General features: G+C 42.3%; 1 protein-coding gene across 5 annotated transcripts in view; it reads right to left on the reverse strand.

The window, feature by feature from the left end:
* tnrc18 (trinucleotide repeat containing 18) overlaps window positions 1-16,156 on the reverse strand; it is a 148,482-nt gene that overhangs the window by 51,300 nt on the left and 81,026 nt on the right. For all 5 annotated transcript variants that reach the window (XM_052020834.1, XM_052020832.1, XM_052020833.1 and 2 more), the window contains 7 exons: window positions 9,624-9,829; window positions 8,258-8,404; window positions 7,088-7,272; window positions 5,752-6,166; window positions 3,753-4,715; window positions 1,897-2,093; window positions 112-248 (listed from right to left, as the gene is read on the reverse strand). In XM_052020834.1, the coding sequence (XP_051876794.1) occupies window positions 112-248; window positions 1,897-2,093; window positions 3,753-4,715; window positions 5,752-6,166; window positions 7,088-7,272; window positions 8,258-8,404; window positions 9,624-9,829 (2,250 nt within the window). The remainder of the gene's footprint in view (window positions 1-111; window positions 249-1,896; window positions 2,094-3,752; window positions 4,716-5,751; window positions 6,167-7,087; window positions 7,273-8,257; window positions 8,405-9,623; window positions 9,830-16,156) is intronic.

Raw genomic sequence — 16,156 nt, forward strand, 5'->3', positions numbered from 1 at the left:
AGATTTCTCAGTTAGTTGTGAGGACTTTAGTGAGGTGACAGTAAGGCCACACCAGCTTGGCTGTGATTTGCAAGCTTCTGAATAGGATGTCTTTGACGCTAAGTCACTTACTCAGAGTCCCTCCTCTTCTGGAGCTTGGCCAGTTCCCTTTGTTTCTCCTTATATCGCCTCTGCAGTTCTGCCAGCTTCATCCTGTAATCCAACTCCATAGCATCCATTCCCTCAATGGCAGATTTAATGGAGAACATCTAAATTTGAAAGCATGTAGTTTTAGAGAAAGTCCTGAAAGGTGCCAGCTGGACATAACTGTTTGAAGTGGAATTCATACTTGCAGAACAAGGAATTGGGTCTCACTCTTATTTGGTGTGCTAAATGTGTTTTGTGCATAGTGATAATGTCAATTTGGGGGTCACTGAAAATCTATCACAAAACTGGGACGTTCTTACTTTAAGAAATCACTGTCTTGATTCTCTGCAATTTGGAAGCAGTGGAATCCGAGCTGCATGTTTGCAGACAGGAGCTGGCTCTGCAGCCCACAGCTGCTGTACCAGCTGCACACAGGCTGCGGAGAAGCAGTTCAGTTCTGATAAAGCTCACCCTCCATGACAGTCACGCACACTGCCACGAAGATGCGTTAAAACAGAGGACAGGAGTAAGGGTGGGCGGGGAGAGGGGAAACGGCTCTGCGAACTTCTCATGGAGACCATCACACTGAGCAAAGGAACTATTCTGTGTCACGAGCAGTCGCAAGCCACAACAAGCAACAAGGTCACTGCGTCACCATTGTCCAGCATGGAGGTACGCAATGCAGAGATGCTGCAATCTGAGACAGGGTTGGCTCTAGATTGCAAATCTTTGATGCAATTCCTGTTGGAAGGTCATAATGAGTGCTATGCTTGTTGAGGGGCACAAATGACGACGTAGAAATGATACCTGTGCTGGGGCGGATCGTGACAGGAAATGTCTGGAGCGATTTCTTCATGGGTGGGACTTCAACAGAAAATGAGTGCAAATACTTCAAAACAGGTGAAAAATGAAATACATGTAAAAACAGACACAATCAGGTCAAGTTTCCACATTAATGTCTCCACAGATTAGAAATAAAAATGCTTCAAAAGGAATTTTGAAACTTTTCTCTACATACAAATATTTTACAGGCAGTTAGGGCAAAGGTTCATACTGACATTTACAGTATATGTTCTGTTGCTTAATAATCCAACAGTTTAAACTGAAATTGGAGACCAAGCCTTTCTCCACCAAATAGTAACTATATTATAGTATGTATTGTAAATACTGTTAATAGAACAGCTTATTTTTTGATAGTATAGAACCATGTTTTGTGCCACACAACTGCACATGTAACTTAGACAAAATCCATCTACATTTACCACCAAAGAGAATAAACAGCAAAATGTGAATGCCCTGCATATATTATAAACTAGTATGAAAACATTTAAATAAAAAAAATATATAAACTGTATTCTTGCCTATGAAAGGAGGTGTTAACTGAGGCTCAGTGGAAGAAATATTGAAAGTTATACAGTTCCGGGTTCAAGCTCCACATCAGAAGTGAGCATAAAATTTAGGGTGATGGTTCTTTGCAGCACTGAGGGATTGCTACACTGACCAACAGGCTGCCTTTCTAACATATTAACTCATCTCTATCAAGTTACAGTCTTTGTAGTGCATGAATTGGTTGTGGTATTTCACGTGTCACGTGTGTCTACTCTTAAGCAAAATACTGCATTGGATGAAAGGAGCAATGGGATCTCTTGAGACTGTGAAAATACCATATAAATGCAAAACTTTATCCTTTCTATAATTTCAGAAAGATAATACTGGTTGTGTGTGTTACTTTTACCAAATGGTGGCTCAATTCAGCTTTAGTTAACTCACAGGTTCATCCTTCTTCTGCATCCAGCTGTATCTTTTGTTTGGATTTAGCTCCCGGGGGAGCCTGATAGTCACTGGCCCATTCTTTGCATCTTCAAGAGCGTCAGTTCCAAGTAAAGGCATGGAATCCATCAACAATGCTTGTGTGCTAGCAACAAGAAGGCTTTCTAAGTCCAAGTGGGTCCCTCCTCCTTCTGGGCCTTCAAGGAAGCCAGAAATGGAGACTTAATTTCTTAAAAGCTTTCTTCTTCCTCAGTATTAGACCCAATACATTTTTTTCAAAAAGAAATAACAATACAGTGTATACCATTTATGTGTCATAGTCATAGTATGTTGCCACAATGGTTATGCTACTGAACCAATAATCCAGAAGCCCGGCGAAATAAACCAAAGAATATGTTCAAATTCTGGCATGGCAGCTTGTGAATTTGGATTCAGTTGAAAAACAAATTAAATGAAAGCATTAAATGACCTCCATGAGGTTCTAGATCATTGTAAAAATCCATCTGGTGCACTAAAGTGTTCCAGGAAAGTGAGCCCTGCTATCTTTGTAAGGTTGGTCCCATGCATGAGTTCAGCCCCATACCCATGTGCCAGTGGTCCAACATGCCACTCAGTTCCATGAGGCTTAGGACAACCAGAGACAGGTTCTAAATGTCAACCATGCCAGTGATGCCTGTATCCAAAACCAAATTCTTTCAATCAAAACATCATTCTTTTGTTTCGTTGATCTAAAATAGCACCTGAATTTGAACGTGGTTTCTAGGATAAAATGCAGGAAGATTTTATTTTTGCTTCAATATTCAGGCCAGTCCCTACTCCATCTCTCAGTTCTCCCCCCCGCCATGTCAATCAGTTACAAAGATTGATCTTTGGGCCACTTGAAGTCCCTGGAACTAAACTCCCATCAAGTAATGTTGACATCCCAGATGTTCAGCCTGACAGTGGAATTTGAGTGTTTGACAGCCCATGTAATTGGCACGCATTCACTCCAAGTTTTTGAAGTTTTTCCTGTCTGTTTTAAACAAAAGTTTTAACTGTACACTTGGGAAAACAAACATTCCCAACACCATTCTAGCAGCGTGTGACCAGACATCAAATATCAGAGATTTATTTCAAAGCACATCACCAGCAATCCATTTCATTTAATGTCCTGTCTCTTGATATTGTATTATTAGGAATCAAATCAGTGTGAAAGGAGGCTCAGCCAGAAAGAACTTTTAGGCTAACAGACTCCAAATTATGGAATTATGAAAAGGGAATGCGGGATTAACAGAAATGTGAATGAACAAAAATATGTATTAATTTTCTTCATTCAAAATTGCAATTTCTAGAAGCAAAGTGGAGCTGCTCTCTGTCCATTGAAATTAAACCATTCAATATTTTACAGGCCTTACAATAACCCTTATGTTGGTGATAGAGTCAGAGTATTCTGCTTCTCTGCATTGGTAATTTAACACAATGAAAGGATACTGCAGCGATGCTTTCAAACAAAAAATATAAAATGTTGCAAATCAAAATGGATCCAAACTTTATTGCCTGAGAGTCACGTGAGTCTGCAATTATTTATGTCCACTGTTAAAAAAAAAGTGACATTTCCAATATTGGGAGATTGTAGAAGATTTGGTTCTTAAGGTTGAAGAAAGATTCAACAACTTATAGCTAAACTTTTGTGGTATTGAATAGATAATACATTATTATATAGATATTAGGTATTAGATTATTATTATATAGCTAATAGTCTGTTAGTTGAGAAGTTCTCTCTATCTGAGTCTCCTTTCGCACTGTTTAGATTCCTCATAATACAATATAGATTCCCAAGGGCAATGGAAAAGAAAGCAAAAACAGAGGTTACTTACGTCTATTTATCTCATTTGTTCTGCGCCGTTCCAGTTCAAGTTCAGCAATTTCACTCAGCAAGGCAATACCAATAAGGGAGGAACTGTCAGCCACACTAAAGTCAGAAGGAATTGGGAGAACACTGGACAGGGTAGGCTGGACGGCCATTGAACATGCTTGGGGAAGCTCCACAGCAGCCACCAGAGCATTCATTCCAGCCATAGGGTCATCCAGTTTTATTTCTGGGGTATGATTATCAGGGATCTGAAAACACAGCAACTCCCGCTTCATCTCAAAGTGCTCAAAGTCAGGCTCTGTTGTATTCGAAGGAGTGCCCGGTAACACATCTTCACCAGTGCTCTCAACGTCCACTTTCTCGGTTTTAAAGTAACAATCATCATGCTCTGGCAATTCCTCTGCTTTTGAGTTATCCACTTCAGATTGTGTCATAGTGCTTTGATAGTCACCAAGAGGAGAACTGGCCTGCACTTGTTGCAGCTCTGTCTTGGCCTCCACCTCGGTAGTGCAAGCTATTGTCCGGTAAGGTGACTGGCAGCTTTGGTGGTCCTCCTGGCTCTCCAGAACAGGTGAAGCTTTGGGTTCTGTGGTCAGGTCCGTTGGTTCACTGTCCACATCTCCAGCAAATGATATGGGCTTGTTTTGCAGCTCAATGTGTCGGTCACACCGAGTTTTGTTGTCCTCGAGGTCAATCAAATCTTCACATTGCACTTTGATCTGAATTGGCTCTGCATTTATGCTGGACGGCAAGTCTTCCTGTTCTGTTGGGGAATGCAAGTGTATGGGCTTGACGTCAGGTGAGGATGGAGTAACAGAACAAGGTATGGGCTCGGAGGATTCAGCTGGCAGTGGTACATCTGGTGCCAAACCATCAGCATCAGAGGCAGCAGTAGGCTGCAGGAGGTAGGGGTAATGGCTGCCGAAGGATGTTGGGAGGGACCGATAAGGATATCCTTGAGGAATCTCTATAAAATACAGGAAAAGAAACATCTGAGTTATCTGATAAATAAATTAAATGGTTAACTCAGTTAAAAGTTGGCATGTTTTGTAAAAGATTCTGCATTCCATGTACAAAGCACATTTTACATAAACACACACATAGGTCAACAGTATTCCCTGAAGCTGATTAAACCTTGAAAGTTATCATATGTGGAATTAGTAGCAGAATACTCTCAAGAACCAAGTGACCTTTAGAGAAACATTGATCTTGAACTTATCTCCATTGTTATTTTGTTACATTTGATATGGTAGGTGGAACCAGTCGGCATTAGAACTGGTTTCCGCGAGAACCAATTTTGAAGCCTAGTGCAGCAAAAACAACTTGGGCCATTTTCAAATGGAGGTATTCATGTTGAGACCCAGAAATGAAGGACAGATACAGATGAAATGGACTCTGACCTCACAATCTACCTTGTTGTGACCTTGCACCTTATTGCACTGCACTTTCTCTGTAGCTGTGACACTTTGTACTGTTATTATTTTTACCTGTACTACCTCAATGCACTCTGTACTAACTCAATGTAACTGCACTGTGTAATGAATTGCCCTGTATGATCGGTATGCAAGACAAGTTTTTCACTGTTCCTCGGTACAAGTGACAATAATAGACCAATACCAATACCAATGATGGGACTGGGCAATGTAAATAGACCCACATATAGTCAATATACAATATTCATGTTAAATTTACTAGAGTCCAAGGTAAGTTGGACCACCACCATGCGACTCCAACCCATTCAGATAAAGACCTGGTTTCTGACACATGAACACCATTTATGGGAAGGAAAAAGGCTCAACATTAATGAAAGGACATTATACAGGTCAAAGTGTCTCTGGCCAGAAGATTAGGAACCTGCAGAGACTACACAATATGGGATGCCCTTGATGTTCTCATTTATATCTGTAGATTGAACACTCTGGGTAAGAAATTCCTCATTTCCATTTGACATGACAATTATTTCACAAGATGATAAAAATCACCAGTAAAGCTCAACTTCTTACCAGGAAATAAGGCTTGAAAAGGAGCAGAACCATCTTTCTCCAATCCTTTCTTCTCGGACTCTTCAGATACTTCCACCTTCTGGGGCAGAGCTGGAGTTGGAGGTGGTGACCCATGTGGGGGGCTGGCCGGATGGGAGGCTGGAGACGGTGAAGGGTATGGTCGTGGGGGCAAGGCCTCCCCTATATCAGCTCTTACATCAGACTTCAGTTTTAACCTAGGGGATGAGGTGTGTGATGAAGGGGGTGGGGTACATGTCTTGTGATAGGAGGTGGATGGCACTGGGGAGTGCGATGGGTGCCTCTTCTGTAATATTCCTGAAGAGGAGGCCACAAGCCCAGGTTTGCTTCCCTCAGCGCTCCTCTTGCACACTTTCTCTTCCATCTCATTTCTGTGCTCATTTGCTTTCAGCCTTTCCTGTCGTAAAGATGAAATGCCAGTATGTAGTGAGCACATTTTTTTTGATGATAAATAAAGAATAATAAGGATTATACAAGTGCTTCAAAGGTATATCACCCCCTTTGGATCAGACCTGGCAAATGGACGAAGGATTAGCAACCCAAATTTTGCAGTAACCTAAGTTACAAGAGCTACACCTGCTGCTGTGAACATGCAGATCTTCCTTGGACGATGTGAGTGGCCACCATCAGGCAGGTGGGATAAATGGGCAGAGTAGAGAATACTCCTGTAAAGAAACTACTAAAAACTTGCTTCATGTACTTGCTGCTTCCTTGTTCAGCTCACTCAGTTTATCTCTTGCTTCTCCAATGCCATGGGACATTGTAATCAACATCCAATCTATCCATTCCAACTTCCCCTCTGCCCAGTTAGTCATGGTTACAGAGTCACAGCACGGAAACAGACCCACCAAGTCCATGCTGACCATCAAGCACCCGTTTTGTGTAATCCTAAATGAACCTTCCCCACATTCCCATCAATTACCCCAGATTCTACCACTTACCTGCACAATTGGGGCAATTTATGGTGGCCAATTAACCTGCATGCCTTTGAGATGTGGTAGGAAACTGAAGCATCTGGGTCACAGGGAGCACATGCAGACTCCAAGTTGGCAGTGGGGGGTGGGGGTGGGGCTGGGGGGTGCAGGATTGAAATCGGATCACTGGAACTGCGAGGCAGGCAGCAACACTAGCTGTTCATTCACACCAATGTTTACCATCAGCAATGAGACATTTCACCTTGCCTGGTTGTATGCATAAGACCTGATGTCATATCAGGAACAGGGTAGTGCCCAGTTCTTTTCTCCCCTTGACATCAAAGAATCTGCTAATCTGATTAGCAGGGTGGTGAAAGATGTGAGTGGTTACTGAGCGAACTTACGACGAGCTGTGCGCTGCGCTGGAGCTCCATGGCATGGGCTGCCTGCTGCTGAAGCACGTAGAGCTCATGCTGACGAAGGAGCTGCTGGTGAGACAGTAACTGGAGCTGGTGGGCGTGCTGCAGGGAGCTTCCTGTTGGGGGGTACATCGAAGGCCACAGAGGGGGGGCTCTTTCCATTAACTCAGCTGCAAAAGTACAAAGTAGTCACCATCAGGACAAGACAAAAATCAAAACTGTGCACAATACAGTGTTTACAGTGGCACAAAAGGCAGCAATGAAAGAGCAAACCTATTAAATACCGAAAGGCTTTATATATGGGTAGCCCATTTATTTTCTGCTCCCAGCATATACACATACAGAGACAGACATAGTCTTTCCCCCACCGCACCCCACCCCAAGCACCCACTAAAGCTTCAAGTCAGCCAACATAATTCAGTGAAAAATGTTCCCATTCCAGAAACATGCCCACTCCTCTGCATTGCACTGATATCTCAAGATGTCAGTAATTGATCTCTCTAGCTCAGATGCATGATTATTAATTAAGTCAAAGGGCGAATTGGTTTCCAGGTACATCAACTTAGTCCCACATAAACCCAAGTACTGTCCTTCAACAAGTTGGATAGCCCTTAATTGGCTGAGAGCAACTAGTGGACGGATCTTGATGTTACTTGACTGGCAGTAGACTCAGGAGCTCCTCTCAGGTATGGTGATGGTGTGCACCAATGTGTGAACGGAACAACCACCATTTCCAAAGCATACCCAGTGAACAGGGCTCATGCCAGCTTAAGGTGCTAAGGTCCATCTCCTATCCAATCACGCTGGCACTGAGCACGTGTTCCTGAACCCAGCCTTGAGGTAGCACCTTCCAACAGCAATGCTCTAGGCCTCATCATTTCTTCATGGCTCTAGGTAGCTGATCTGTTTCAAGCTTGGTGGTGAGATCAAAACCCGATAACTGGTGCTATACCCACTTTCCTAATGTTCTGCATGTCCAAGTGTAATACCTCCCATCTTAGGCATGCAGCAAGCTTGCAAACGCTGTGCTGGGTGTAATGACCATTATCCGTGCTCAGCTGTCTTTTTAACATGGAACTTCTCCTTTCCAACTTAGTACATATGGACACAGGTAGGTATGGCCCCTTCTCCAGAATATTTTTCTCTTTAACGTACCAAAGTGCGGTAAATGTTCTGTTGGAATTACAACCAGCTGCCCTGACTGTGGGTCTCTTGCAAACTGGTACGTGGATGGCATAGAGCTGGGTATGCTGGGGGGAAATCCTGGCGGCATTCCCTGGTGTAATGATGGATGACCCAGTCCTGCTCAAAGCAAAAGAAAAAAACTGGATGTGAAGACGGTCCAAAATAATCTAACCTCTTTATACTCACTAAAAGTAAATAACATATAGGTAACACGTATGAAACATAAAATATAACAGAATAAATAACATATACAAAGAATTATTCAGATTTATTCTGAGTTCAATTCACAGCCAATATCAGCCAAAACTAGATGACTTAAACATCTCAAAGGTCAATTGGTAATTCTGCCTTATGATAACCATTGAACTGCACATAGCTATTGTCATCAGTGATCATAATCACCAGCTTTAAAGGATAGATCTCTTCTGAACATTGAATTATTTGGCCTTTGATGTAAAGTGGACTGGAGCACTCTGGAGATGTGTGTGTGTGTGTGTGTGTGTGTGTGTGTGTGTGTGTGTGTGTGTGTGTGTGTGTGTGTGTGTGTGTGTGTGTGTGTGTGTGTGTGTGTGTGTGTGTCCGTCCAGAGTCACTCAGACTGGATGATGCTCTGCATTCAAAAAAAAATCAAACACACCATACAGTCTGGGTGTAAACTTAAAGACTGACAGGACGACAAGGGTTCTGGACTGTAGCAGGCCCCCATGAAACTGACACACACATGCAGCATGCCAAGGGGGGACAGAGTCAGAAGAGTAAAAACCCAAATTTCAATAGCTTTTGGCATGGTCCAAGTTTTTATAATGAGCCTAAATATGTCATTGAAGCCGAGAGATTCCTTTCAACATCTCCGGAAGACACAGCACTATGAAGCTGAAAATAGTTTAATCCAGACTAGTACAAAATTGAACCCATTTCTGGCTGCCTTAATGCTAACAAGGAAATTCAACACCTTTGCAACAGAATTTTTGTTTGCCCAGCACCTATTTTGACATAAAATTCCCCTAAATGATGTCAACAATGTTGCAACATATCAAATCCAGGGATTGCAAATGTAAGAGTTGCTGGTATATCTAATAAGGTATTCAGAAGAAACTCACTAAGTGGTGGGAAGGTAGAGCTTACTAGCACTTGGTGCCTGTACTGAAATGTAGATGTGTTTAAGGGAAAGCTTGAGAAAGAAATAAATAGAGAGAATTGCCAACTGGGCAGGAGAGGCCAGTGTGGAATGTACACATCCGCATGGGCTAATGAGTTCAATGGTCTGTTTCTGTGCTTTAAATTTCCACAATTTGCAAAATTAATGAAAGAATTCCATTTTCAGAGTTGTACTGACCGTAGGGATGTCCTGTCAGCCACATGGAGGGACTCCCTGTGCGAGGAAGCCAGGGATGAGATGCGAGGTGTGAGGTGGGATCGGTAGGCCAGCGCCCAGATCCAGCCAGAGCTGGGCCTCCCATCACCATCAGATTTGAGTTCAGACTACCGCTGCTGCAGCCCGCAGGATGTAACCGGGCAAAATCCGCCAACTCCTTACTCTCTCTGCAGGTGGACAAGAAAATAGCAAATTAGATTCAATCAAAAAAAATCCTTACTTTATAATCTAAATCGTACATTGCACAAAGGAAATCTATGTGCATTTAAAATTTATTCTGAAATAACCTGTATGGAGACTGGTAAATGGGTGCTATTATAGTCCTAATTACTGAATGAATGCGATTGAATAATTTACAACTGAGAAAACTTTTGAATGAGATACGTTGTAAAATTCCTGAGGAAATAAAAATCCATCTGCACCAACAATCTGATGTATTTTACTTATAACCCTGTGCTTTCATTTGGAAAAAAAAGTAAGATGTGCCAATAGGGTAACATTACGCAGCCAAGGAGGGGTGGGGAAGGAGCTGCTTGTAGCCAGCGTGATTTCAATACAGGAGAGGAAATGGTCACTTAAGTCCTTCAGCACATACCACCATTCACTGAGATCATGGCTGGTCTGTGACCAAACTTCATTTGGGAAATCAGCACTGCAAATCTTTTTCTACTGGAATTAAATTTGAGGAATTTGAATACATTTCACAGCCTTCCATTCAAGCGTAATGAAACAAACAGAGGCAACTAAGTGGCTATTTCAAGAAGACTATTTTTCAGTGGTCTGGAAGGAGAGTCAAGTCAAGCGTATTGCCATCTGCAGAAGTACAGTGGGGTACAGGTACAATGTAAAACTTACTTGCAGCAGCATCACTGGCATGTACGTTCAGACAACACACAAAATATAAATTATACAAAAATGATACAAGGGAGTGAAGGGAGAAAATGACTGTGCAAAACAAGACATTAGTGCCAAAAAAAGCACAATCAGAGACACATCCATAGCAGTGCAAGAGGTGGTCCATAATGTTCTGTTGCTGAGGTAGGATTCGGGTTGTGCAGGTCCGATCTCAAGAACCTGATGGTTGTTGGAAAGTAGCTGTTCAGAGAGAGAGTGACAAAGAACCTGAGGGACTATATCCAGATGTCTATAGGCTGGCATGTGCATGTGGGCTTTCGACTTTCCCCGTCACAGAGTAAAAATACGGGTGTGTGTGCCTTTAGTCTTTTTAGGATTTGAGAAAAAAAACTGATGACAATTGATTTGAGGGCTGAAGCAATTTGCTTAACCATTACACATTCACTTGCATGCACTGCTTTATTTTAAATCAAACCTAGATTAAATGTAACAAAGTTTAAGACCAAATTGCAGGACATCAGCATATAGACAACTGCCACGGATGAACATTTACAAGCAGTGGATGTTAAGTTCACGGAAGACTGGGAGAGTGAGAGGATGCGGAGGGACAGATTTCTGCAAGGCTCTGACCTATGCAGTAACTCACAAACTTCCTAAAGTTAAAGCATGAATGGTCAGATTTGTATTTTGCAAACCTTACTGTGTTATCTTATATGTACATGCATGTAGCTATTGTGAGGGAGCTGGGAAAGTGAAGTTTGAAAGCACTTTGTAGGACGAACATCTTAAGCTTTCATCTTTGACTTATCTGTGCAAGCAGAAAGACAGGAAAGCATAAATCACTCAACAGTCTAACAGCTCTGCACCTCGGTGTAAAGCAGTGAATGAGTCCTCCCTCCCTATGCACACACTGAGCCGTGCTAACAAAAAGCAAACAAACAACTTCTGAGGAAATCAGCCAATGCCACCGGTCTCTAGCTGGTTGTTTCAGAAACCTTTCATCCCAGACGAATAAAAGGAGGGCCATAAAAAGATATTTTTATAAAAAACATTCTTTTCTCTCCAAAGACAAATTCCCCACCATTGTTCTGCTTTCATAAGTGAAGGCTAAAAGCTTTTCTGTCACTTATGCGAGGCCAAGCAGGCTGTTTTCTTTCTCTGTAACACCATCAATTGATTTTCGTCAGCCTTGAGGTCAAGCTTGGAACAATATAATCTGCCAAAAAAATTGTGATCATGGCCAGTTACCCCATCCCCAAAACCAAGGTGGATCTAACCATTGTTATATATTGGACATGCTGTGGCAGGAATATTAGAAGTTAAATGCCAGATTCAAGAAGTGTGCATAGGGAAGGTGTAACAGAATTAAACCAAAAATGCCAAGACACGATCCATATGCAAGAGTCCAGCTGGCAGAAACACAGTTCTTTCTGAACAATGCAGGTATCTATTCAAGTGTGCAACAGGGAGTCCAGCCTGAGCTTGCTCTTCTTCAATGGAGTCTTGATGGAACTTGAGCACTCAGACAGGTGGTTGTCCTATTACTTACCCCTGCTACACACACACACACACACACACATACACACACACACACATGCGCACACACACACATGCGCACACACACGCGCACACACACAAAAGCGCAAATACAGGCAGACAGACAGACAGACACACACACACACTTGCAGATGCACATGCATACAGTCGCAGACACATTTACAGGCATACATGCTTGCAGATACAAATGCTTATAGAAGACACTCGAGGATATAGGCACATACTGACAGAGAGAGACACACGCACACACACACACACAAACATGCAGACAAACACTGATAAACACAATTGCAGGTACACGTGTATACATACACAGCCACACATAGATACACATATATGAATAGAAAAACAGGCAGAGGTACACAGGTATGTACACACATGCATTTGCAGATACAACACAGATGCACATGCACTCAGAGCGAATTAGCGGGTGAAGAAGACAGTTTGATTTCCCTGCTACAACAGATTTCTGCTTCATATGAGCCAAGTCGTGAAGTGGCACCAACATTAGCTGAGGACAAACCTCTGACCAACATTTGCTCGAAGTGAGCTTTTACTGGTGGCATAAAGCAGCCTCCTACATTTTGGGAGAACCTTCAAATGTAGAGAGTAAATTTCCAAAATATAGAGGTGCTTCTTCACTTCTACTATTATTTCAACAGAAAAACTCTTGATATTTTACATAAACTTTCATTTGCAATTTCATTTTAAAAAGTATCATTAAACTGTTATGGAAAGTGCACACAGTAATGTGTTGCTAATTGACTACTGAAACATTGTGAAGTGAATTCAATATTAAAATGTCTGCTGAGTTGCTTTCTAATGTTAACACCACAGGGACAGGCATTGTGGTGTCAGAATGCCAGGAGTCCTCAGAGACACCTTAATTGCGGACATATTCAAAAAAAGGAGTTAAATTCAATTGTGGTAACTAAACCCTGCTGACTGCCACAGAGAAAGTGATCACCAGGGTCCTCCTCATCTGCCTCCTCCCAGTGGCAGAAGAGCTGCTCTCCAGATCACAGTGTGGATTCCATCTATCAAAGAGCACATCGGACACATTCTTCTCCATGCAACAACTCCAAGAGAAATATGTGGCCTTGCTTGAACTCTTAATAGCCCCTTACTCTATCAATCAAGAGTCTATCAATCAAGAGGGACTATGATGCATCCTTCGCACATTTGGCCTCCATGGAAATTTGTCTCTGCTTTTGCCTCTGCTACATAACTGCAAGCTGTGATCTTAACTAACAGATCCACTGCTGTCAAGCAAGGCTACATCATTGCCCCACACCTCACCCAGTCATTTTTCTTGTAATGTTGCAGCATGGCTCCAACAAGCTTCTCACTGGATTGAAGATGATCTACAGGGCAAATGGAACTGTTCAACAGTGCCTCTACTCCAGGATCAAGAGGACTCTAACTTCATTTATTGAGCTGCAGTATGTAGATGACACTTGTGTATGTACAAGCTCAGAGGCCAAGCTTCAGGCGATCATTCACTGAACTCTCGAAGAGAAGGGGCCTTATGCTTTATATTCACAAGAGCAAAGTCATTTACCAATCTGCCCCCCACTACACAACCTGCCCTTGTCAATAAAGGTCCACAAGGAGACCCTGAAAAACATGGACTGTTTCCTATATCTCAATGAAGGTAGACATTGATGATGAAATTCAGTATCGCCTTCAGGGCACCAGCACAGTTTCTGACCATTTGAGGAAAAGAGTTTATGAGGATCAAACCCTCAGACTCAGCACAAAGCTCATCATCAACCAAGCAGCAGAGATCACTGCCCTCCTGCACACACCTAAGGCATGGACTACATACAGCAGGAACCTCAAGGCACAAGGGACATATCACCAATGCTATTGCAGTAACATCCTTCAAATCCACTGACAGATTAAGCAAACAACCATTAGTGTCCTCTCTCAGACTTACACCCAAAGCATGGAGGCCCAATACCAAAGGGCAGGCCACGTTAGTTGCGAGCTCAACACTCTGCTCTGAGAAGTCATGGTAAAAAATTAGTTGGTGGACTACAAACGCAGTTCAAGGATATTCTCAAAGCCTCCTTGAAAACATTTAACATTCCCACTGACCCATGACCACTGAAAATGGAGAAGGAGCTTTTAGGGTGGGGCCTTGAGACCGTTCATTGGGAGTCCAATGTAAATAGCGGAAGAATTGCACCACCTGCCCCTCGTGTATCACCAGTTGGCTGGAGCTGATAACTTTATACAGCCATCCTGGGTTAATAAGAGCCTAGAAACTGCACTGCACCATTTTTTTGGTTGGTTAAGCCATCAGTGCTCATTTGGGAGAACCTCACCCATGTTAAGGTCCTCTGAGTAAGTGGGTTTTGGGTTCAGCAGGAACTAGGCTTACATGAATGCAGTACTGTGAGAATACGGATGGGGCATTCAACCAAGGCCTCATTAGCCCTCTCTGGGGCAAAAGATCACTGTGGTATTATTTCAAAGCCCTGATACATATTTATCTCACCAGCACCAATAAGACAGATTACCCAGCTATTGTCATGTTGCTATTTGTGGCACCTTGCTGTCCCATCTCCTACATTACAGCAATGTCTACATTTCCAAAGGTACATGTTGCGTGTAAGGTGCTTTGGGACAGCCAGAGTTATGAAAGGTGCTGTACAAATCTCAGTAAATTCTTTCCAATCCAGTTAGTGATGCCTCCACGTACCCAGAGAAGCAACAAAAGATGTCAGAGAGATTCTCTGCTGTCATTCACCATATATCTACCACACTTAAAAATTAGCCTGCTCGCTTTAATAACACCTGTGGATAATATTCATGAAAATTTTGGAACACACTGCTAATATTCTTATTAAAGCCCAAAATGTCCTTAAAAGGGAACTTAATAGGTTACGGTTGATATACAATGATATTTTTTGGGCAAGTCCCAATCAGTAATCATCTAACAAAAAGGAAAAACCAACTGTTTTGAATCAGGATTATTTAACAACATTAGACACATAAACCAATAAAGGACCTCTTTGTGCTCCACCATCAGCTCTTCCATCTTGGATTCATGCCAGCTTTATGCAATGCAGCTGCACCCATGTCACTCTGTTCAGCTTGACCCTGTCTCATTGACTGGGGTTGGTGGTGCACCAGACACTGTTGTGTCTTGCTGCTGTACCTGGAGTCCTTGTGGGAATAGACTCGTGGGCAGTGAAGTACAATAAAAAGAAAAGATAAAACTAACACATGGCCTTCAGGGAACCAATAGTAAAAAAATGATTCCTCAAGGGTACTGCTTTTAAAGACTGTTTGTCTTGGATTGACTGAACATATATAGTGTGATGGAATTAATATGGACACTTCTCATTTCCCACATTTTTGCATGGAGTGAATGGGACTGATTGTTGTTTTTTATGAAAAGAGTTTGTTCTATATGTGGTTTACACTGAGGTTACTGTTATCCTTGTCTCTGTACAATCCTTACGAGACATTACTTCAACCTCACTAATTGATTATATTTTCCTCTTAAAAAGTTACTTTCTCCTTTTTGTTCTAAGCAGACATGTTATGGCTTTAGTCAATATCCAAATATTATCAGTGCTCTGGCCTTGCACATACAGCAGCTTCCATAGCTTGAGGTCACGCTGAAGCATTTCACAATCAGTGAAGTCCTTTAGAAGTATAATCATTCTGCTCATGTAAGTAAATATGAAAAGCAATTCTGCAGAAGGTAAGATCCCAGAAAGAGCAAAGCAAACAACTGACGATTGACTAGAAATATGTGTATGAAAATCTGTTTCCCAGAGAATACAATGCCACGGGTTGAACCAAATCACTTCAGAACTTCAACTGGGCACTGGAATGTTGAATCCATGAGCATGGACATGCCTCTTGCTGCATTGGACATCATTCTATTGCAAATTAGGTCATGCTGATCCAATATACTTCATACACTGGGCTCTTATAACTCAAGTGGGTTTTTACAGCAATGCTTATTCAGGAGGTGGGCAATTTCAAGGGGGCCTCTCTGACTTGGTCCTGGCCTGGAATTGTGAACAGGACTCAGGCAGGCCCTAATAAAGCTATTTACTTAC

This window comes from Pristis pectinata, chromosome 8, assembly GCF_009764475.1.
Source record: "Pristis pectinata isolate sPriPec2 chromosome 8, sPriPec2.1.pri, whole genome shotgun sequence".
In the NCBI taxonomy this organism is placed as follows: domain Eukaryota; kingdom Metazoa; phylum Chordata; class Chondrichthyes; order Rhinopristiformes; family Pristidae; genus Pristis; species Pristis pectinata.